At 48.3% G+C, this 22,632-nt stretch overlaps 9 protein-coding genes across 9 annotated transcripts; 7 read left to right on the top strand and 2 right to left on the bottom strand.

The window, feature by feature from the left end:
* Nucleotides 1-371: 371 nt before the first annotated feature.
* Nucleotides 372-1,094, top strand: BKA55DRAFT_504451 (uncharacterized protein; the record flags this gene model as incomplete). Its single annotated transcript, XM_046187094.1, has 1 exon — nucleotides 372-1,094. One exon carries the CDS (start codon nucleotides 372-374, stop codon nucleotides 1,092-1,094), a length of 723 nt encoding a protein of 240 aa, XP_046052793.1.
* Nucleotides 1,095-4,543: 3,449 nt separating this feature from the next.
* Nucleotides 4,544-5,075, bottom strand: BKA55DRAFT_722092 (uncharacterized protein; the record flags this gene model as incomplete). The annotated part of the gene is made up of 1 exon (XM_046201026.1): nucleotides 4,544-5,075. One exon carries the CDS (start codon nucleotides 5,073-5,075, stop codon nucleotides 4,632-4,634), a length of 444 nt encoding a protein of 147 aa, XP_046052792.1. The 3' UTR covers nucleotides 4,544-4,631.
* An 894-nt stretch (nucleotides 5,076-5,969) lies between these two features.
* Nucleotides 5,970-7,231, bottom strand: BKA55DRAFT_637218 (uncharacterized protein). The gene has a single exon (XM_046197050.1). It carries the CDS (start codon nucleotides 7,213-7,215, stop codon nucleotides 6,043-6,045), a length of 1,173 nt encoding a protein of 390 aa, XP_046052791.1. The 5' UTR covers nucleotides 7,216-7,231; the 3' UTR covers nucleotides 5,970-6,042.
* A 492-nt stretch (nucleotides 7,232-7,723) lies between these two features.
* BKA55DRAFT_735166 (uncharacterized protein) lies at nucleotides 7,724-9,770 on the top strand. Its single transcript, XM_046201290.1, has 2 exons — nucleotides 7,724-7,846; nucleotides 7,900-9,770. Exons 1-2 carry the CDS (start codon nucleotides 7,790-7,792, stop codon nucleotides 9,448-9,450), a joined length of 1,608 nt encoding a protein of 535 aa, XP_046052790.1. The 5' UTR covers nucleotides 7,724-7,789; the 3' UTR covers nucleotides 9,451-9,770.
* A 267-nt stretch (nucleotides 9,771-10,037) lies between these two features.
* Nucleotides 10,038-11,563, top strand: BKA55DRAFT_591157 (uncharacterized protein; the record flags this gene model as incomplete). Its single annotated transcript, XM_046195198.1, has 4 exons — nucleotides 10,038-10,094; nucleotides 10,144-10,584; nucleotides 10,638-10,763; nucleotides 10,814-11,563. 4 exons carry the CDS (start codon nucleotides 10,038-10,040, stop codon nucleotides 11,561-11,563), a joined length of 1,374 nt encoding a protein of 457 aa, XP_046052789.1.
* A 1,400-nt stretch (nucleotides 11,564-12,963) lies between these two features.
* Nucleotides 12,964-15,498, top strand: BKA55DRAFT_504993 (fungal-specific transcription factor domain-containing protein; the record flags this gene model as incomplete). Its single annotated transcript, XM_046187152.1, has 2 exons — nucleotides 12,964-14,771; nucleotides 14,829-15,498. The coding sequence occupies 2 exons, from the start codon at nucleotides 12,964-12,966 to the stop codon at nucleotides 15,496-15,498; spliced, it is 2,478 nt and encodes an 825-aa protein (XP_046052788.1).
* A 583-nt stretch (nucleotides 15,499-16,081) lies between these two features.
* Nucleotides 16,082-17,119, top strand: BKA55DRAFT_559972 (NUDIX hydrolase domain-like protein). The gene is made up of 3 exons (XM_046192047.1): nucleotides 16,082-16,473; nucleotides 16,524-16,729; nucleotides 16,777-17,119. Exons 1-3 carry the CDS (start codon nucleotides 16,374-16,376, stop codon nucleotides 16,936-16,938), a joined length of 468 nt encoding a protein of 155 aa, XP_046052787.1. The 5' UTR covers nucleotides 16,082-16,373; the 3' UTR covers nucleotides 16,939-17,119.
* A 45-nt stretch (nucleotides 17,120-17,164) lies between these two features.
* On the top strand, nucleotides 17,165-19,700 carry BKA55DRAFT_735162 (uncharacterized protein). The gene is made up of 2 exons (XM_046201289.1): nucleotides 17,165-17,733; nucleotides 17,783-19,700. Exons 1-2 carry the CDS (start codon nucleotides 17,326-17,328, stop codon nucleotides 19,214-19,216), a joined length of 1,842 nt encoding a protein of 613 aa, XP_046052786.1. The 5' UTR covers nucleotides 17,165-17,325; the 3' UTR covers nucleotides 19,217-19,700.
* A 167-nt stretch (nucleotides 19,701-19,867) lies between these two features.
* On the top strand, nucleotides 19,868-21,550 carry BKA55DRAFT_535917 (Alpha/Beta hydrolase protein; the record flags this gene model as incomplete). Its single annotated transcript, XM_046189756.1, has 1 exon — nucleotides 19,868-21,550. One exon carries the CDS (start codon nucleotides 19,868-19,870, stop codon nucleotides 21,548-21,550), a length of 1,683 nt encoding a protein of 560 aa, XP_046052785.1.
* Between the last annotated feature and the right edge of the window lie 1,082 nt (nucleotides 21,551-22,632).

Below are 22,632 nucleotides of genomic sequence, written 5' to 3'. Positions count from 1 at the left end.
GTGACGAGACGAGTTATCAGCCTTATGAGATCTAGGACAGCGAATCGCCATTCATATAAAGGGTGTTACAGGAAGGGCGGCTCATTTGTACTGAAAAGGGTTGAATCTGTCGGAGGCAGCAATCTCTCAGTGTTGGGTCATGGAAGAGCTTGCTTTGATGGATTGGGGGTCAGGGGAAGGAAACTCTTCATATGTTTATCATCTGTTTGAATAGAAATCCATTGGGTATATAAACTATTTTCTTCAGACTTTGGTGTGTCTCGTAAACTAAAGAGACTCAGCTCGGTGTCAAACTTTCTTCACCGGAACACAAGACGAAGCGCCCAGATTGAACCAATATTTCCCCTTGAGTCACTTTTGTAATTTTCATCATGATATTTCCTGCCTTCGTTGCAAATCTTGAGGACATATACAATACCAGCAGCTCTTCAAGTTCAGCGGGCCCATCCGAAATCTCAGACCAAGTCGTTGAGATAGGGTTCCCTCAGATTATGCAACTGACCTGGACTCCATCACCCTCTACAATGGCCCTGTTTATCTCTGAAACAGGCTCTTATACACTCTATGCAGCCTGTATGCCTCGAGGTTGGCAAGGACCGACTTATCTCTTCCCTGGGTCCAGCGTTGCTGGAGACCCCATATCGTCTGCAATCAGATCCGGCGACGGTTTCATCTTTCAACTCCCTGGAATACCCAGTTGCAACACTCCTTCCAACCAAGTCACTATGACATATCATCGTTCACGGTCAAATCCTCGATACAGTTTCTCGATGAGGGTTGAGCATGGTGGAGGTCGTAGAACAGAGTCCTTTGAGTGGCGTGTCTCAGCAGAAGCTCAGAGCAGCACTTACAGCTTGGTTTGGGAGCTTGTATCACTGGGCCGCACGAGCAAGTCAGGCTCACACCGCTCTCGAAGCTCCGAAGTTGTTGCAATGATACACGAAGACAATGTTTCGTCAGTATCAGTATCTGTCCAAAGGTCGGGAGGGTTTCAGTTTCTAGGCAGAGCAACTACGGGCTCCATGGGATATCACTGGACTGTTATGGCTCTGATGAGTAGCATAGCAATTTTGCAGGATACCAGTCGGGAGTAATATGGATTAGCTAATGAGGTATTGGTATAATCCACGTTAGTATAGATTTTTGTGGTTGGGCATGGTTAATTCTACTCCTTCTCTTCTTTCAACATCCGTAGATACTTCAGCCTTATACAGGAGGAAAAGGATGCCATAGTAAACTTACTAAGAGCTCCCTAATTTTATGCTAATTTACCTAAATCTTTTCGTCGCTTAGGACTGAAGTCTTAACTTTTCTTGCCTCTTTTTGAACTCATACTATCCACTTCTCAAGGATCATATTATCGACATCCACGTCCCAATCGAATTGGCAAACGAAGATCTTCCGCTCAGCCCATCCAACCCACACTTGGGACTCAAGATAAACTACAAATCTGTTTCCTTTGAACGTTTGATTGCAGAAGAAGAGGAGGAGATTTATACTCAGGTGCAGGACGACTACAATGGCCCAGGCGACGTAACTGTCATTAAATCGAAGCTATATGGACAGGAGTCAACAGTGAACAATTGCCCCATGCAGCTCGACACACTTAACATTTGAGGTCTGGATGGCCAATATGAAGCATACATGCTTTGATGTTTACAGGGAACGAGATAGAGAAACACGGGTACATTTATACGTTAAGTGTGGAATCATCACGGGAAGAGTCGAACATGTATTTGTCGTTTTTCTTTTGTTGCAATGCAATGGGAAATCACAATGCAATATACGTATTAATTGTTTTTCAAGAATGCAGGACTTTCATTCATTAATCCCATTATGCTAAGTAACTATGCGCTGCTGCCTACCTTATTTATTCAACCGTGAATCACTGGACTGGCAATTCTAGAAGTCCATGGAATTGGTCACCTAAAATTCTTTCTTCTCTCTTCTCTCTTCTTCTCCTTTCAACTCCTCCTCCACCTCACTATTCAAAGTCATCGCTGCACGTCGCCATGGCTTCATACGATGAGAACACCACTGTACAGGGGCCTGCGAGAGTCAACGACCCAAGCGCCGCGCTCTCGCAAGGTCATACTCAAACTGGAGAGCAAATGATGGAAGCCGAGTAATACATGCCAACTTCTAGAAATGATAGTAAGAGAGATCAAGGTAACGATGAGGCTGAAAACGAATCTCTAGGTCACTAAGAATCAAACAGCTTGACTGACTGCCCCCTTTTTCCTGTCTGATCTTTAGCCTCCTTCCAGTAGAAGGGTACATCGCTTTGAAGCTCTATGTACGCATAGGCACTTATTGCCCTGATTTTTCTCGAATTCTTCAAACTCGCGATTCGTTGTGAGGAAGATTACCCGCCACTCGGTCCTTGTACAGGAGGGAAGAGGGCTTCGGGATCAAGGGAACTTAGGACTTTAAGGCAAGGTACCAAAGATACCTAGTCTAAGGTCTACTAAATTTATACTAGGTTTAGCTAAGTCTTCTTTTTCACTTAGGATAGAGATCCCAAGTTTTCTTGACTCCCAGGGGAGGCAAAAGGGTTATATTCTAGGTTTTATCTTTTTGTACTACTGCAGTAACTGTTATGGCATTGTGGTGTAATATCTAAATTGTAAGATAGATGTATTATTTGTAGTTGAGGCTATGACTGAGAGCTTGTAGTCATCACAAGGAACTTAGCCACATTATTCACTCATGGCCATGTCAATCTTCACAGAAACAGCATTGCGCAGTCCATCAGCGACGATTGTCAAGAGTCGAAGTCATGTGAATGGCGAAAGAATTAGACTTCTCCAACAGTTCTTGTACCCTAATCAGGGTGAGTCGTCATCGCTGCGTGGTTCAGAGTCTTAGGCATGTAGTATTCGCCCCCCTTTTCGGTTACGGGTCTTGAGATATAAGCACCCCCCGGTCCAGCACAACTTTGCAACTGCCAAACAAGATCCGTCTCTACACATCCCACGAAACTTGAACTCAATTCTCGAAAGGCCCTCTTAACACCTATCCACCACGAAAAATAACTCATTTCGATCTCAACATGTGCACAAATCAAAGTTTCCGGCACTGGTGCAAGTGTGGAGAGGAGGTAGAACTAGAGGGACCAATACACTCTTCATGTACGGCAAAAGGCACGTCAGATTGCAAGGGCACTGAAGACCAGGAAATTCAGGAGTGGAATTCAGAGAAGAAATGTAAGGAGTGCGAGAAGAAGAATCTTGAGGAGAAGGAGGGGGAGGAGGCCGAGAAATAAAAGAAAGAGGAAGCTAGGAAGACTATAAAATAGGTCCTAGTCTGTCTGAATCACTGAAACCTTATGGCTTGACCTTTCTTGTCTACGTCTATGTGAGCAACTGGAAAATAGGTGACTCAATGCTGATTCCTCTTGAATTCGAAGGTGATTGTTGAAACTTCCAAATACAAGAAGAGTGATAATTACATACGAGAATTACTCTAAACGCTTCATCAGTGACGTGATTACTGACTGGCACAGCTATAAAAAGGATATGTGGAAACGTGAACTCGACCACCGCAACAACCCTGTATGCAAAGGACAAAAGCTCCCCTTAGTGTAACATCGATATGTGCGTAGAGAGGATTTTCCAGAACTGGTGTAAGTGTGGGAAGAAGGCAGGGCGAGAGTACTTCGATTATCCATGCACCTTAGCACATTGCAAGGGCTGGAGAAATGAGGAACGGCAGGTTCGGAACTCGGACAAAGAGTGCAAGGAATGTGAAAGAAAGAGGCTGAAAAAAGAGGCGGAGGAAGCCAAGAAGAAGAAGAAGAGAAGGGAGCGGTAAAGGCTGTTAGGTAGTCGCTAGCTTGAATCACTGAATTCTTTTACTACTTCTATTCGAAGAACTGTGAACCGGCGAAATGCTGCTTGTGGATTTACGGCTCGAAGGTCACTTCTATGAACACAATACAAGAGACAATATATTTGGTAGAATCACTTTGAACGCTTTATTGCTAACGTGAACCTATGACCAGCACGTCTATAAAGCCGCTCGGTTCAAACGCCACCTCCTCCACAAACAAACAACAGCTTTCCCATACACTTGTAGGTATCTCCCCGGCAAGTCTCTAAGAAAAGTCCCTGTTACCGCAACTCCCGCCACGATGTGCACAAAAACACGTGTAATCCACCTTTGCAAATGCGGTCTTCAAGCTTCGTTTGAGCCCGTTGTTGAAACCTCCTGCGCTCTACGAGATGTCCTTAAATGCAAACCAAAGGTTGAGCATATAGATAGACCCAGCTCTGGAGAGTGCGCAACGTGTAAGGAAGAGCGGGAAAAGAAGGAAAAGAAAAGGTGAGGAAGAATTTGTGAGGGCCTCTGGTTCATTTCTTGTTGGGATATGGAGAAAAGGTAGGTACCTTCCTCAGAAAGAGCAGACGTCCATCTAGCAAACCATTACATAAAAACCATCGCTTTAGCTCGTGTTGCGATATGCAATAAGGCGCGCGTCGTCCATCGGTGAGAATGTCGTCTCGTAGCTTCATTTAAGAGGATCGTTGAAATGCCCTTGACCGTCACTACGAAGAAGCATGAAAAGCCTCTGAGACAAGCTTACGCATCCGGTCTGTCATTTAGACTGCTGACAGCTTGTCGACAGCCACCTAGAGACCTTCAGAATGCTCATCTGAGTTGACCACAAAGTCGTGCCCAGCTTCCTGCACTTGGACCAAGTAGCTCAGTTGCAGAACATTCTTTCGTATCGTGTGAATAAGAGGTCCTTCCCCAATTATTTTCTCAGTTGTGTAAGTTAAAGGTGCCAGCGGAGTGAGAATATTGGTAATAGTGAGATCTGTCTCTTCTGCGACTTCTCTCGCGATCGCATCGCGTATCGATGCGTCTGTATCGTCAACTTTCCCCCCTGGTATCTCAAAGTCATTGGGGTAGTAAGCCTTTTGACCGGATCGTTTGAGTAGCAAGATAAAACTTGTGCCATGATGATCAGTGTGGGCCACAGCAGCATCAACGGTAATTTTGTCTATTGGGGTTGGTAAGGATTGCTGGGCCCAGGCTAAAACATCAGCCTTGGACATATCTAAGAAATCCATATTTCCATATCAATTTTGAGCTTGATGATTTCTGCGAGACGCAGAAATGCGAGTGTCTTGTCGGTAATGCGTTAATTATTGCACAGTTGAGTTTTGAGCTGTTCCGTGGGGGCCAAGAAATGGTTGAAGGGGGAGAAAACAGTAGGTTAGACTGAAGGGTAGGATATCCATTAAATACCGCACAAGCTACCGTTCATGCTTTCAAAGTTTTCCAAGATCTTGTACAATTTGGTGACGGCTGCTGAGAGTTGGTGGTTTCAAACCTCCTTATTCCAAAGGCCTAAAGTTTATAGACGCAAAGCAAGCCATCCGCCACTGAACAAATTTTGAAAAGCAAAATGTAGCAACTTTGGGCCAAAGAAGCTCCCATAAACTTTCACAATTATGAGTTTATTCTCTTCCAAAAAGGCACTCTCATTGACGATTTTAGAGGCGGGGTTCCCTTTTCTCCTATGCTAACTGACTAGGACCGTGAACCAGAGCGACTTTGTCTTCTAGGTCAATTAACTAGAGCTTCAACCGTCAGCAAGGTCAGATGATGAGAACTAATATCACCTTCCTTTGTTATCAAGATGCCGAACATCCAAGGATGAAGGAGATTTCCTGGCTCCCTTGAAGTAAAAGGAGAGAGATCTGGGAGCTAACGGTTCTGAGCAATAAACAACGGTGTTACATCTGGTAATGTGCTCAATGTAGATGAGGTAAACAAGTTGTATTGAATTCTGGGTAGCCATCTTATATCTAGTGTGCTAAATGAAGGTATTTATATATGGGCTACTTCTGGGAGTCTGGTCGACTCGAGTCGAACCGGCCTGGGCCGACATACACAACTATAGTGTTCGCGCTTCATAGGTTGGCTTTTATGAGTCCGCATGGTTCCGCCGTGATAGACATGTCAGAAAATCCTACGTAATATGAGCTAGTCTTGAACATTCTTAACCATTTTGTGGCCTCGTGTAGTATAAGACTAGTTCTGGAGAACAGACTCCTGAAGTGAACCAGATGCCACCCCCTTATATTGCGTCTCACCTAATAAACCGCCAGAGACTTTTCCTGAGAATTGACCAACAGTCAGACTCTTGCTTGCAGGAAACCAGAATGTCGTCTGCGAAAAGTTGATAGTAAACCGCCAGTGTTGACTTGTCTTAGGAGATACCAAGTCGATGAGATACCCAGTATGACGTGACTCGGGCAATAGAGATTCAGTTCCAGCAGCAGAGGATAAATGTAGCGGCCCCGTGTTGGTCAGTTTTACGGTGCCCCAGTCCTCTGAGCATGAGGCGTTCTGGTTTGTCGTGCGGAAAATGACTTTGTCGTCCTCCATTATAGTGGCGCTGAAGTAGGACTGGCCGTCCACACTCGATGTGAAGTTCCATAGCATCATGCCATACGGTCCGGCAATAGCTCGCACCATGTCCCAGTTCCCGCTGATCACGGCCCAAGGCCTGGAGTTCCAATTCTTGTCCCGGCCTCCGACGCCATACAAGTTGAAAGGTGTGCCGCGAATGTTTAGGTGCACCTCGGCGTCGGCAACTGGAAATTGCTCTTGCCAATACATTTCCGGGGCAAAGAGCACACTGGCCCTAGGATCGGGATACACCTGCCCTCCGGGATAGATTGGCGGTCCTCGCGATTTGAGCTTGAACGCCCCGTTGATAGTAGGTGACTTGATTTTAACGATGGATTGCTTGAAGTCATTAGACGCAGTGAAGCCCCAGCTTATGTCCCCAGCTTTGGTCGTCCACAGCCCAGATGTAGTTTTTGGGCATGTCGTCAACGTAGAAATGTTGACGAAGACGTTCTCCATGTACCGAGTTCCGTTGGCCCAAGAGATAGAAATGAGGCCACGTTGTGCACCGACTACGGTGGCGACTGTGCCTCGGGTGAGATAGAGGACGATGCTGGCCTTGCCATCAATGGAAGCGGCATCAAACGACCAGTTCTCACTCGCGGTGTCATTAAACACACTGACCATGGGGGAGTCGAAGTGAGTCAGGGGATCTGCGCCCATAGTGACCGGTCCATCGACAGATTCACCTGCGAGAACCCGATGTTCATGGCATGTGTGGCTTTCGAGGGTTGCTGAAACCGACCCTCTAGCGATGAATGCCAATGAGGTAATAATCCGATGAAAATGCATGGTCCAACGAGTTGTGTTTTTGTTCCGAATGTATAATAGGGTTTGAGCTCTGGCTGATGGATAATTTCAGGTGGTATGCCATCACTGGAAGGTATTGTAGCCTTTTTATAGCCCTTTCTGAGCGACTTGGCTTGAAAGTCTTTGAGGAATGAGAACATATAAAATGAGCCGTTGGCTCGAGAATCCCCAATCACGTATCCGTTGAGCATTCCTACCGTCACCCTTGATGCTTTTGGGACTCGGAATGTTCGTGATCGCAAGCATCCTCTGAGAATAGTTTAGTCAATGCGCAGCAATCGGCATCGCATGATGGAAGAGGGTGGCTGAGTCTCTGAAGGATCCTTGCCCTGTAAGCCAAATATTGTGCTAACCCAGTCTAGGATGCCCTTGCACAGCGTTGCACTCACCCACTATCCATCTAGTCAAGTATCTGACTAATCCCGCAGAGAGGGTGTTGAGAGCTTCGGAGTTCGGGCCAAGACTTCCTGTTTGCCTGTTCGCAACGACCATTTCAACAGACCCATCCACGATTCATTTCGATGGCAACTTTGTCGATTCGTAATAAGAAAATAAAATGGTCTATAACGGCCCGAGTAAGGGGTGCCGTAGGTGCCGGGACCGGAGAGTCAAGGTGAGTCGCAAAGGTGTCCCTGATTTGGCTTATATTGACCACCTCATGGGCAGTGTGACCAAAGGCAACCGGCGTGTCTGAACTGCTCTACTCGGGGTAGCACATGCCCAGGGTATAGGGACACTTTTGACAAAGCTCATAGAGACGAAACAGTAAAAACCTGGAGACGGCATTCCCGTCAAAGTCGCATGACTGACACTATGGGCGCACCGCCAACACTCAACTCTGGCCCGATGCAAATCTTTCCGCCGAGAAGCATTCTGTCAGACCCTGAGTCTAACGCCTTGAACTTTTTCTTCCTCCATTACAGTTTGTGTCAGAATGTCGAAGAAACATGCAGTTTCTTCAGCTTTCTCCCTGACATGTATGCCAAGTCAAATATATCTTCTCCCCTGAACAGGGCAACGGCGGCTCTTGCGCTTCAGGTCACCCATCTGCATTTTTCACACGGCGGCGAAAGCTGGATGGCAAGTAATGTCTACGCAGATGCAGTGATGCAGACCAAACAAGCCCTCGCCGCACCGGCGCAGAGCAAATCGGACTCGCTCCTAATGACGACACTTATTCTCGAGGCGTACGAGAGCGCAAAAGGCGTATTTGGAAGAGAGGAGAAATTCTCTTTGCAGTCACGTACGCATGTTCTTGGCTCCATCGCCTTGCTGAAGCACCGAGGGTCCTTGAACTTTAGAGACGAGTTATCGTGGCGCCTCGTCATTGCCACCAGGAATAGGCTACTTCACCACACCTGGCACAGTGTTAACGAACTCGCCGCCATCGAAGCAGTTGTTGATATTTGGGACCATGGTAACGTGGATAGGCCGAAAGGGCCGGCGGTGGAAGCCGACACACTGGCATTCAGACTATCACAGCTTAAGCTTATGGTAACGACCAAGTCTAAAGTCCCAGACTTGAACAAGACCAACTTGATGAACAATAGCACCGACGGCAGCCAGAATTTGCAAGTTATTATAGCCCATGCTATTGATATTGCAAGCCAATGTGCACTCTGGCAGACCGCCCTGCCATCAACTTGGAGGCCGATATCTATCCCAGCCTACACTCTCGCCACATCAACCCAGGTCGCTGGTACATACGAGCACGTGGCTCCGACAGTTTATGCAAATATCTCCATAGCCAACTCAGTCAATCGTCACCGAGCCACCGAGCTGGGATGTCTCTCACTCATCGGCTCTTGTCTTGCCGACATCCCATACCAGGAAGACATGCAAGATAGCCACCAGCCAGGCCTGACATCTACACTCATGGCCAGAGCACAGATCCTTGTTGACGAGATATGCGCCAGTGTGCCGTTTCTTACCGGTGACGTGACGGCAGGTGGATTATGGTCTCACACCGTGCTCGTGCCGTCCGTGGTTCGACAACCTTCACATGGGAGCGACCGCAGTTGCACGGTTCCTGAGAATACGACCAAGCACGCGCAACAAGTTATGACGTCTGGATTGTACATGATGTACGGTATATTAACGGCGGTGCTGAGTATACTCAAAAACATGCGAACCGTACTTCGCGATGGGCAGGTCAGCTGGATAATAGGTCAGGTTAATCGGCTAAGACATGTTCTTCGTATTACGCAGGATGTCTAAACAGTTCTGTGTTACAGAGGTTATAGGTAGAATAGAGACCTTGGTGATTTGATAATGCGACATGGAGAATTTCTGTTTTCTTCCTCGGATGGGCTCACGTTATGGACCGTTGTATTTTGTTTACTGGCTGCCCCTCGTAATGCTAGCGTAAGCCCAGCGCTACGGCTAAGGAAATCCGTTGTGTTGAGAATTGACCTGGTCTCAAAGCGAACAAAGTAAGTTACCTTCTCTGGATATTTAATGCGAGAAATTACGCATGCCACATAGAAAGGTTTATGATTAAGTCATGTCAGACCTTGAAAGATATCAGATCAACAGCTTTGCCGCTAATCAATGTTTATTTCAGAGCCCTGACAAAGTGTTGCACTGATCCTCAAACCCCTGTTCTGACGGGTGGTCAGCCGACGATCCCTGCCATACAAGGCTGCATGGCCTCCCAAGGCGCAGCCGAACTCAACATCACCCAGCACCGCTCATCACCGAAGCTCGGCCACTGTGGATACCTTATTTCGAGATGTCATGGTTTATTAACAGCTGAACTGTCCTCGCCTTATCCTGCGCATTACATCCTACACATTAGCGCCATTATGCCAGGAACACCATCAAGTCGCGGATGCGACGGATGCCGCAGACAGAAGAAGAAAGTAAGCATAAAAATATGTCTCATGGTATTTCCAGTGTTAACAGCAAAAGTGCGACCAAGCTAAACCAACTTGCGGGAGATGTAAACGAGTTGGCGTACCATGCGTCGGAAACGGAGTAAAGAGATGGAAATTTCATTCTTTCCAGAACGACGGTCAAAATCTTATCAAATGGCGTCCCAGCAACGAACAGACCCAGCTATCATCTTCGTTAGTTCACATCCTTCGGACTGAGGATGCCAGATTCGATATCCGAGCATTTGGCGGCAAACTTATTCCGGAAATCGTTGCACAGATTGGTTGTAGTCCGGCACTCGACTCTTGTGTAAACGCAATGGTTTCTTTGTATAAATCACATCGATGCCAGGAATCGAGAGTTGATGCTCTGACGAGATATGGAGAGGCTTTAACAGCAACCAGAAACGCTATACTTGATCCGAAGGAGAAGATCATCATGAAGATGCAGGTTGTTTCAATCATGTTTGTTTGCCATGTAAGTAAATTTCAATGCAACCATATACCCTCGCTAAAGCTGACATTCTTCAGTACTGGGTAGATCGTAAATCGATCGAACAACATCGAGAAGTAATATCAGTGTTATTTCGCGAAGCTGTTATGAAAAAGCAGCTTGACGACTTGAACGACTACATGGTGGGACTTACACAACTAGCCGTACTTCAACCACTTCCCTTATATATTTCCCAAAGTTGACGATAATTTAGGTTATGGCAAGTTTCTTGAATCCCCAGTTTGAGCTAGGTCCCTGGTTCTGGGAAGCGTGCCAGATGATCGGCACTCCACGACCAGTCAAGTACCACCAAGGAAGCTTCCTAAGCCTAGAATCTGGAACCATGGCAGAAGTATCTATCTTGATGCACTCACCAAAGAAGAACCTTCATCAACTAAGATGTATATACGACGTCATGCAATTCGAGATGCCCAAGGTTCGACAACTCATCGCACTAGCAACAATATCAACAGCGGCACCAAACGCACCAGCAATGTCGATAAGAGTCTGTAGTTCATACAGAGTAGCATATGGAATTCTACTCGCCATGACTGCGGTGATTGGACACACGTTGCAAATCTGGGATACAGATTTGACACTAGTGGGGAATTCACACGATTGCGTGGATGAGTGTATTGCTTTAGTCGAGCAATGTGAAAGTGCTCGACCGTACGGAGCTATCTTTGTGCCGGACTTTCTCACTATGGTATGGGCAGCAGCTACAGATGGCTATAGGAATGATGAGATGGTGGAATACTTGGTTGATTATGAGAAGGATTCTGTTGGGGCGGACTTTATGGGGCAGGCTATGTCGATAAGAGAACGACTGTTCGCGATGGAGGCAAGGGAGACAGCGGAGGAAGTGCAAGTAATTCTGGACCCAGCGGTTGAATCTCTATCGAAGGGGCCGGTGGTTAACGAGCAGGAAATTCAACCAGCTGTCAGCGAGTGCGTTATACTATAGCTGTCGCACTAGAACGGAATCAACAAAAAAGTCCAAAAGAACAGAACCTGGAACTCGTGCTGCTACAACAAAGACATGGTGCATCTCATGAACAGCAGTTATGGGCCATGTCAAATGCCAGACCATTCGAATAAGCCTTCTCGAGCATGGTCACTACCGAAGAAATTCACCATGCCACGTTGTCTTTCATTACCGTTTTGGGACAGCTTTGCCAGAGGTAGCTCAGATAGCTAGTCGAGCCGACGTGAGTAAGGTAGGTTCTAAGCATTCTCACGGAGGTTCGGGATTCACATGGATGCTGCACTGCCATCACATCCCCGACGTATCTGCGAAACTCTGTAGCTTGAGACGACGATTACTATAATGAGATCTATCTGCCGTGTGAGGATGTGAATTTAGGTTTGTGAGTCATTGTGAAATCTGGGGAAGCTGTAAGTGGTTGGTCAAAGAGGCGTGTTTAGGTCAGGGATGAAAGGAAGCTCATCAACTACCTAACTACATGGCAGACTTCCACCTTCTGGTTCTAGCCATTGAGTAAGGAGCCTAGGCATTCCGCATGATTTCACATGTTGGTTCAATGGATGAAATGCTGCTTAGCTTACACAATTTCAATTTCCGATGAAGTGTCCCTCTGCTGCTGATCACCTTTGTACGCTGGTATGCCATTACGATTGGTTGAACAATACAATGCAAGATGGGAAATAACGGATGAGCTGCAACAGACTGACAGTCCTGCTCATTCTCATGATATCAGCCCATCTAGGTAGTACGTGGTTGTTGCTAGCAAGGAACATGTGAATCATCCGTCCGACCGTCCAATTGCCATGTCTCCGAGCTCATGCATCTGCAGCTCTTTGCGGAATAGACAAACGCGGGGTTCCAGTAAATCGTGGAGGATCTCGCTGTCACATATGCTGGTGGTTAAGTCTAAGTTCAATACCGAGGTCCCGAGCTAAACCCGCCAAATTGACTCTCAACTCAGGTTATCATTTCTCTTTTTAAATCTTCAGATGAATAGATCAACTTTAGATAACCGCAACCCTCAAACTTTGTATTTCCGAGGATGGCATCCTCTATCACACCCATGCTATCGCTGACCACTCACATTTACGATATTAACCGCATCCGAGGACTTGATCGGGTGGATCCGGGCTGGACCTGGGGAAGATTGTGGCTAGCGGCTTCAGGGCCCTGCTTCTAGTGGTCCGGCGCTAACACGCAGTGGGCCGTTGACCTTGAAATATCGCCCGATGCTCCCCGCGGGAACACCCTCGACTCACCGAACACCCGGCCACCGATGCCGCTCACCTGAGCCGAGACGAACCTAACATTTCGCTCAGCGACTCTTTTTTCATGATAATTTGCGCCGTCATTCCACTTTCCTCAAATCCACCAAAACCATGACAATGACGGGTCCAAACAAGATCGTCAAACGTCAATCGGGCAAGGACTCCAAGAGTTCTTCGCGCCCTTCGTCCGGCGGCGCTCTCTGCAAGACCTGCACGCCATGTCGCCAGAAGAAAGTCCGTTGCGACGGCACGCGCCCCCAATGCGTAGAGTGCAGCACCAACAGTCTTCCCTGCGTATACCCTCACGATGCCCGCCGAGAACCTCGACCGTCCCGCGCGCGCGTGCAAAGCCTCGAGGCGACAGTCGCCGCCATGCTCGATCACATGAAGGCCGCCGGCATCCTTACGTCCGAGATGCAGTCTGCGTGGACGGCGGAACTAATGGATACGGATCACCCGTCCCGCGCTTCGCAGGATTATACTACGCATGGATTGAGCCGTCTTGCTTCGACTGCTGCTATTGCGAGTCCGCTTCCGACACCGACTGCTTCCACGGCTGCGCAGGAAATGGGCGCTAGTTTTCTTTCTTCGCCGCCGAGGAGTAGCGTTGGTCCGACGGATGAGACGAAACCTCGACTTGATAGCTTCAACACGATTCTCTCACGGACGACACAAACACAACTTGATTCTACAGAACTAGCGCCTGTCAAACTAGTTCCTCGTCCTATAAGCAACGACGGTAATGGTGACGGTACAGGTCTATCACCAAGTGAGGCACGAGTAGCTGGTGTCTTCCACGAGAACGGCTATGTCTCTGCGGTCCACGGTCTAGCCAGTATCATGAACCCCACGTCGCGCGCACAGCACCGAGAGAATATCAACAAGATGACACGAAAAGGCGACGATGCTATATCAGCTTCGAAAGCTCGACTTATAAGCAATGCTGCGCTTCAACGGCAACGAGAAGCGCGCATGTTCCGAAACCCGCGAGACCTGATGGACTTGGATGGAGTAGACCCAGAACTTGCTAAGCATCTTCTCGATCTACACTTTAACCGACAACATTATGCATACCTTATTTCATATCGACCTGCGATTATGGACAGTCTTGCTAGTGGTGGTGGCCCTTTTGCGAACAAGCTTCTACTCAACGCTATTTTCTACTCGACTTCCCTATATAGTGACCGTCCATCCCTCCGCGCCGATCCCGATGATCCTCAAAGTGTTGGAAGACGCTTCTATGATCGATTCCGAGAACTTCTGATAGACGAACTCGACAAGCCCAGCATTCCCTCTGCTCTTGCACTACTGCTTACTAGTGTATCGCTGGTATCCCAAGGCAAACCCAGTGCAGGTTGGAGTTTGTCAGGAACAGCGCATCGCATGATCATCGATTTGGGATGCCATCTTATGCTTGGCCCTGATTATGAGAGCACAGGCGGTGTCAACGAGCAGCGTGTGCTACGGACGGATCTAGAGCAGGAGATGCGCAAACGTCTTTACTGGGCTGCTTTCACTACCGATGCCACTCAAGCCCTATATCTCGGCCGTCCCTGCATGTTTGCATCTGCCCAAGCTAGAGTTCCTCTCCAGCTCCTCGATACCTTCGAAGAGCTCGAAGAATGGGAACCTTATATCGACCCCAAGTCACCAGCTTCAGCTCCCCCACCATATGGTCGCCAACCTGCCCACGCTGTTTCCACCTTCAGCAGTCTTGTGAGGATATTGCAAATCTCTACAAGAATCAATGACCTCTATGGCATTCAATGTGTCAAGTACACGACAGAGTATCTTCTTAACAAGAAGGAGTCCATTGAGAGGGAGCTTGAGAAGTGGCAGGCTAGTCTTCCTAGCCACTTATGCTTCGATCCTGACGATACTCTCACCATCACACCTCCACCACATCAAATTACCCCACAGTGAGTCTTTCCCAGCTACCCTATGTGAAGATCAGAATACTGACCAGGGTACTCCAGTACGACATTCCATGCTCTCACCATTCTGCTACACCGCGCGTTTCTTGAGGAAGGTCACCTTCGCCGCCACACCGACGAAACCGCCAAGCGCCGCGGTGAAGAAGCATGCATCCAAAGCGCTCTAATGATCCAGAAGCTCGTCCGCCGATATCGCGAATCCTTCACCCTCCGTCGTGCACCCTTCCTGCTCTCATACGCAGTCTACTCAGCTGTCATCGTCATTCTTCGCCAAGAACGCCACGAGCGAGGTCAATTCACAGAACCCATCTCCTTCTTCTGGACATGTCTCAGCGAACTCCAAGTCGGATGCAACTTCGGTCTCAAGAAACCCCTCAGCGTTCTTCAAGACATGGTCCGCGAGTTCCAGACCAGTATCAAAGAGAGTGGTTCCACTGGTACAGAGCAACCTCAACCCGCTGGTCTCGATGAAAGTTTCTTCTTCCCTCTTGCCATGGCACCCGCTGCATCTGCCATTGCGCCTAATAATACTTCTACGCCAACAGGTGCTTATGTTTCTGCTACTGCATCGGATTACATCCCGCATATGGATCACTTTGATCCGGCGTTTGGTCACTCACCGGGTTTGCTGGACTTTTTGAATGATCAGGAGAAGGATATCTCGCAGGATGCACTGTATGGATTGTTTGCGCCGTCGCAGCCTTTCCCGTGACTGTCTGAGGAGCTTGGCGAGACCTTTTTCGCAGGACCTGCGAGAGCAGCGTAGATGTCCTGGCCTGTTTGCCTCGATTTGCTGGGTAGAGGTACTTGAAACCTCGTGCAACCGTGGCGAATGGTCGATCTTGGCGGGTGATGGCGCGACAGAGATGGGAGGCTTCCATTGGGAAGCGACTGGACGACATTGGCACCATTGAGGGAGCCGTCACTGGATCTTGACATCGCTTACGGTTGCCTCCTTGTGTATCGTGAAGACTCTCCTTGGAACTCATTCTTATTAAGCGCGCGCTTTTGCGTGCCTGATTTGCATGCTAAGATTATGGTGGATTGCTAGGATCTATGGTATGGATGTGGATATGAATTGATGAGGAATTGTTAGCAAGCAACATGATTAGATCTTTGTTTCATAGCGTAGGAACTATATGGGCGTTCAAAAGAGGCTTGGATGGGATATTCAATAAACTTTTACGAGAGAAACAACTGTCGCAACGTGGTCTTGTCCTGTTCCCAAGTTGTCCACCAAGCGTTGTTGGTTCATAGTATGAAGCTATGGTGCATGGGTACACTTCGAGGATGCGCGCAATACAATGACATTCTTTTGCGCGAGGCTATGCAGTGAAATTCATCCCATCCCTTCGGATGATCCTCTGATTTTCCAGTTGTATCGTCACTGCCCGCCATCGTTACACACCTCACCACAATGATTAGGCTTTCGCGATGACTCATCAACTTAGCTGCGCAACTGCGCCTGGCTGGGCGTTCTTCTAATCAACACAAAACTGAAGCCTTACCCTTGCCTTTTTCTCGAAACAATATCGCGAACTCGCTAACCAACAACACTGGCATTTTATATCTGAAACTCGCACCAGAATGTCTACAGAACCCCACCCCCGCGTTGGCGTCGCCGCCCTTATCTACAACCGCGATGGCAAGTTCCTCACTGGAAAGAGAATAGGAAGTCACGGAGCCGGTAAACAATGTCCATCAACACGACTCCAGCCTGAAACTAATAGCATAAAGGAACAATCCAACTCCCAGGTGGTCATCTAGACTACGGCGAGAGCTTCCTCGCCTGCGCAGAGCGAGAAACCCTTGAAGAGACAGGCCTCAAGATCCGCGCTATCAAACACGTCGCTACTACAAACGACGTGTTTCAAACAGAGAAGAAGCACTACATCACTATTTTTGTGTACTGCGAGATGGTCGATCAGAATGCGGAACCCCAGGTTGGTTTGAGTTCATATTGTATAGGGTATTAGGCTAACATGACTAGATCCTTGAACCAAAGAAGTGTGAAGGCTGGTATTGGAAGACATGGGATGATCTTAAGAAGATCAATGCTTCGAGAGACAATGGGGAGAAGTTGTTTTTGCCGCTGATCAATCTACTGGGGCAGACACAGGATTTGGAGTCATTGAAGGTTAAATGGTGGTAGATGACCTCTTTCTTTCGGCACGATGTCTCACTTGCTTCACAAATCCGGGGTGCATTAGACTAGAACCAGATGCGAATTGCCACCATGGTGGGAGTGATGAATTACCACCTATAAGTATTCGCTAAGAGAATCACAATGCATTGTATTGCGAGAAGAGCTTATACTCCTCAACCAAAAGAACAATTGGCGTCAAGTCCAGGTTAAGTCAGTTGTGATATCACTAAAGCGGGTATGCAACTATCGCGACTCGATTCCAGCTAAGCTCCAAGCTCTCATCTCGTAACTGATGACGTTTCACACACATTTTCACATTTATCTCCAAAGCTTCCACAAATGTCATAATCGCCAATATCCCAAGCTGCGCAATCGCAGCATGCCACTACCAAAATGTCAACCCTCTCCGAACCCCGCCGTCCTCGCCTTCTCCCGCAAAACCGCAAGCTTCGTCACCTTCGCGGAATATGGCTTCGCAACTTATCCTTCGCGCCCACGAGTCTTAGAACAGCCGACGACGCGGATCTAGCTACGAGCAAGTTATCAGTGGTTAAAGAATCGAGCCAATTGCATCCGTCTAGGTCGTCGGAGAGCTTGAGGAAGGATAGCGTTAGGCCGGATGCGCTGAGGCCGGTGCAGAAGCGTAGGACGAGTTTGAGCTGGGCGCATGTTAATCTTGTGGCGAGGCAGAAGAATTTGGAGACGTTGTATGAGGAAGCTGTGGGGGATGTGTTTTACTCGTTGCATGTGGATGGGGATGCTGAGCCTGTCTACATCAGCGAGGTGCGCGAGCGAGCTACGGTAAGAGAGCTGTCCATTGCGAGACATAGCGAGATCTGACTGTTTACAGAGCTTCAACTTCAAATTCTTCAGTCTCGAAAATTGCGCATCCGCCATTTCACGATGTCACTCTATGATACTACGGATCTGGGCGCGACGACCGAAAGCCGAATCATGGATCTTTCTCCTCGAAGAAACAATCGACCTGCGCCGCCTCAACTTCATAGGCACTCTAATGGACCGAAACTTTCCACCTAATGCCTTAATATTCCATCTAGAAGACGGCGTATACTCATTCGATTTCCCCAACAAGATATCCGAACCGAAGCAAGCGCCGCAAGTAGCCACTTCGTCATACAATGCGCTCATGAAGCTAGCCAACCTCGAAAGTTCAATCGAAGACGCGATGGAAACACAACAGAGATTAATGGAAGAGATAAACCGTATATTAGACGAAAGTCCGCCTGATGAATCGCAGATGGCGCGGGAAGCTGTTGCGATGGCGGATAAATATGTTACTGCGCAGAAACGGTCAAATAAACAGACGCAAAAGAAGCGGGATGATTTGCAGGAGTCGATACAGAGTCGGCGCGAAGCTATTGTTAAGGGGAGAGAGCTTCAGAATGAAGCTGAGAAGGACATGGAGAGCAGTAGAGAGCAGTTGACTGCTTCAGAGGAGCTTCTTGAGCAGACGCAGCAGCAGATTCGGGGGCAGCGAAGACGTATTTGCGCCGACCTTACAGACATATTCCCTATTACGCCGATTCCTAATGCGCCGCCGCTCTCGTTTCAGATATGCAACATACCACTACCGAACTCGATATATGATGCGGCTACTGCGAGGAATATCTCTGAGGACCTCTTATCTGCTGGTCTGGGGATCGTCACCCTGCTCACGAAACACCTGCAGTTCTATCTAGCTCATCCATTACCATACCCTCTCGATTGGTTCGGCTCAAGATCATATGCGCGTGACGATATTTCTCAATTATCCGACAGAACAGTATCACGTCGAGAATTCCCACTATATCTTCCCAGAGGAGGCTCAACAGCAGGTCAATGGCGTTTCGAATACGCATGGTTTCTCCTCAACAAAGACATCGAAGCCCTCTGCTCATCCCAAGGTCTCCGCGTCGTCGACATTCGCCATACCCTCCCGAACCTCAAATATCTTCTCTACGTCTGCAGCGCCGGTAGCGACCAAGTACCAGAGCGCAAAAAGGGCGGTGTTCGTGGATTGTGGGCTGGAAGGATAAAAGGACGCATGTCTACCATGTCGGCGCAATTCGACGGCGATTCAAGTAGTGTTACGGAGAGTCGGAGGGGGAGCGTGGATAGCGAAGTTAATCAGCATGGGGATGCGTTACGGGATGCGATTATTAAGAGTAATGGACATAATAAAGATGATGGGCGTGAGAATCTGGATGATGGGGTTGCGTTGCCTTTTGGAGAGGGTGATGCTAAGTTTACGTTGAGGACGAAGGGATTAAGGGAGAGGAGATGATGGATGGGTTAATAGGGAGGGTTTTGGTTGGCGGTTGTTTGTATTTGTTCAGCGTGGTGCTGCGGTGTGCTTTTGTTGGAGTTCATAGATAGGTAGGCATGGTTTCTGCATAGGATACTCATCAACTTCATCAGCATCCCTCGTAAAGGTGGCTCAATTACACCTCATTCACATTCATCGCTGGCGCTCATCTTGCGGACTTTTGTTAGTAACACCCACCAGGGTAGAAGTTCCCCGAAATATCCGTCTTCCACGACACAAGATGAACATCGGCGAATGTTTCCCCGTCTCAATACCACCCCAAGCCCTCTCAACACCTGTCAAATGCATCATCTGGCCCACAATCCCTCAAACCAAGACACGGCAACCGTCATTTACCCTCAAGTCCCGAAGTACGCCCGGGTAGTTCGTCCCAAATCATGCTAGACCTGCAGAATTTTGAAGCTATTCAGGGATCTTCCCCGCAACCCCAGAGTCAAGAGTGTGGGGAGACCCCATATTCGGTCGCGGCGCCGAGTACCGTTTGCCAAAAAGCTCGGCGCCGATGGCCGTCTTTTGGCAGCTTTGGTGTAAGTGCTTTGAAGTGGAGAGTATATATATCCTGTTTGGACCGGTGAGAGGGATCCGCAGTCTGTGCAGACGTTGGTAACGATGTTGGGCTCTTCTCTTTTATTTTCCTTGGTAGGAGCCGTGGGCGCTGCTTCAGTGCCATCGAACAGCCCTGTTGTTGAACTTAAGAATGGCTCCTACTATGGGACTCATAACTCTGCGTATAACCAGGACTTGTTCCTTGGTATGCGATACGCACAAGCGCCGCTGAACGATCTGCGCTTCAGACATCCTCAGCCCTTGAACTCAACCTGGGACGGAGTACGCAATGCGACCGAGTACCAGTCAAGATGTTACCAATATGGATATCCATCTGGTCCGCTCTCAGGTGGCTCCGATGATTGTCTACACCTTAACGTCGTTCGCCCGGCTGTTGTAGCTGCAGATAAGAAGCTTCCTGTTCTCGTCTGGATCCACGGCGGCGGCCTTGTCGGAGGATTTAGTGGTGATCCCTCCTCCAACCTCAGCTACATCATCGACGAGTCTGTCAAACTAGGATCGCCCATTATCGGCGTCTCAATCAACTACCGTCTCGGCGCATGGGGCTACCTTTGGAGTTCTGCTGTCAAAGCCGAAGGCGTGGGAAACAATGGCTTCCGAGACCAAAGACTTGCTCTGCAATGGGTCCAAGAGAATATCGCCGCGTTTGGAGGCGACCCCCAAAAGGTCACTATATGGGGCCAGAGTGGAGGAGCACGAAGTGTTGCGTCTCAATTAACAGCCTTCGGCGGCCGAGATGATGGGCTGTTCAGAGCCGCTATTCTCGAGAGTGGTACTGGATACCCCACGGCCTTTGGAGAGGTAGAGGTCAAAGACGCACCGACCTTTGAGAAGGGATACAAGGCACTCCTCAAGAAGACAAATTGTGATTTCGCGAAGGACTCACTGCAATGTCTGCGAAAGGTGCCATCGCTAGAACTCGCTGAGATTGTCGGAAATGTCTCGTTCCCGGTTTGGCTCGATGTTGTTGACGGTGACTTCATTCGTTATAGTCGCTCAGAGCTGGTTCGACAGAATAAGTTCGTCCCTGTGCCTATCATCAATGGAGTCGCATCAGACGACGGAGACTTCTTCGCCCAGCGTGGTATCAACACAACACAGGAGTGGGAAGCATATCTGCGCAAAGAAGGGGCGAGCAATGCCACCATCGAAGCCATCTCAGCTCTGTACCCAGATATTCCTCGCATTGGTCTTCCTGCAACATTCGAAGGCCGTCCCTCAGGTGAATTGGCTTCATACGGATCCCAGTGGAAACGTGCCGTGGCTTTTGGCGGTGATAGAGCTATGCATGCCCCCAAACGAGCTTGGAACAGAAAATGGGCAAAGAGTAACGCCACCGCGTACAGCTATCACTTCGATGTCGTTTCAGGAGATCGGCCAGCAGTCCAAGGAGCTGGACACTCTGTTGATCTCCCATTCGTCTTCCGCAATACTGAAAGATTGGCTCAATTGAACGCAACGGAGCCTAGAGCAGGATCGTTTGATGAGTTGGCTGTTATGATGTCGAGGATGTGGATTAGCTTTGCGAGCAAGCTGGACCCGAACTTTGAAGGCATGAGTAGTGTTCAGTGGCCGGAGTATGAGTGGGACGGAGGGAAGAACATGGTCTTTCATATTGATAACTCTTCAGTTATTCATGTTGAGGATGATACGTATCGAATTGAGCAGCTGGAGTACTTGGACAAGAAGTTATGGAAGGTCGAGCTGCAGTCGGGACTCGATTAAGGAGGGGAGACATGAGGTGGGCCAGGGAGTGAAGAAGAAGAGCTTTGGGCCTTTTTAGGATGAAATTAGGTTATTTTAGTAGAAGTTTTGCAATACTTATAATGTGTAGCTAAGATTTGGAGTCGAGGGCCCATCTTCCAACCTAAATTTAGTCCAGCCTTACAAGAAGACTACAGTCATGTACCACAGGGAAGAAACGGCAGATAAGGATTCAAAGTGAGATAAACCTCCTTAGGTTGGGCTCTCAGACACATGATATCTTTCACCAAGTTCTGTGTAGTGGTTATGAGCCCTCAGCCACAGGTCTCAACTACATAACACATATAGCTCACATGGGCACTAGTGTGCTGCCCTATAGAGATACCAAACAAATAGTCTGGCCTTGGCACAATGATACAAGGAATATTGAGCTTATCGACAAATGGATAGCTAGAGACCCTGCTGCAAAGCAATAGAGTAACTAAGCAAGACCATGAGAGATCTAGAGATCCTCTGTCGCAACTGCTGTTCTGCCGGCCTACCAACACCTCTTGGTTGTGTTGGCCATAGTTGCCTGCTGTGACAATTATAGGATGTTAAGAAAGATATATTGGGCTTTGCAGAGAGGAAACGAGGGAGCAGACGCATTTCTCTTCCTCGACCACGAAAATCAAAAGTCTTACAGCATGCCTCAACTTTCGGCCCCCAAACTCATATGTAGCCGCATCAGTGGTTTATATCCACAACTAATAAGCACGCCTGGACATTTAGATAATCTTTCAGCTGCTCACTTATTCTCACTGTTTGCTTCCGCCAAGATCTCATGTGGAAACCAACTGTCCTGCCGTATCTTGGATAGCCCCGAGGCAATTGGCTCATCATCAGGCGGCTCCAATATATTGTATGCAGAACACCCAGGAAGGTGAGGCTTGAAGGCCGAAACAGTTGTTTTACCTTACTGACGCGCGCCTAGCCGCTCAGAGAAGCAGTGGCCGCCACCTTGCAAGGATGCAGATCTGGGTCATCTGTCTTCACCGATATAGAAATACCCCGCATTTTACCTTCGTCTAGCGAGCTGGCAGTATCTCGAAACCGTGCCCAAA

This window comes from Fusarium redolens (assembly GCF_020744475.1).
Source record: "Fusarium redolens strain MPI-CAGE-AT-0023 chromosome Unknown BKA55scaffold_4, whole genome shotgun sequence".
NCBI lineage: Eukaryota > Fungi > Ascomycota > Sordariomycetes > Hypocreales > Nectriaceae > Fusarium > Fusarium redolens.
Note: the sequence above shows the minus strand (reverse complement) of the source record. Positions and strands in the feature narration are given on the sequence as shown.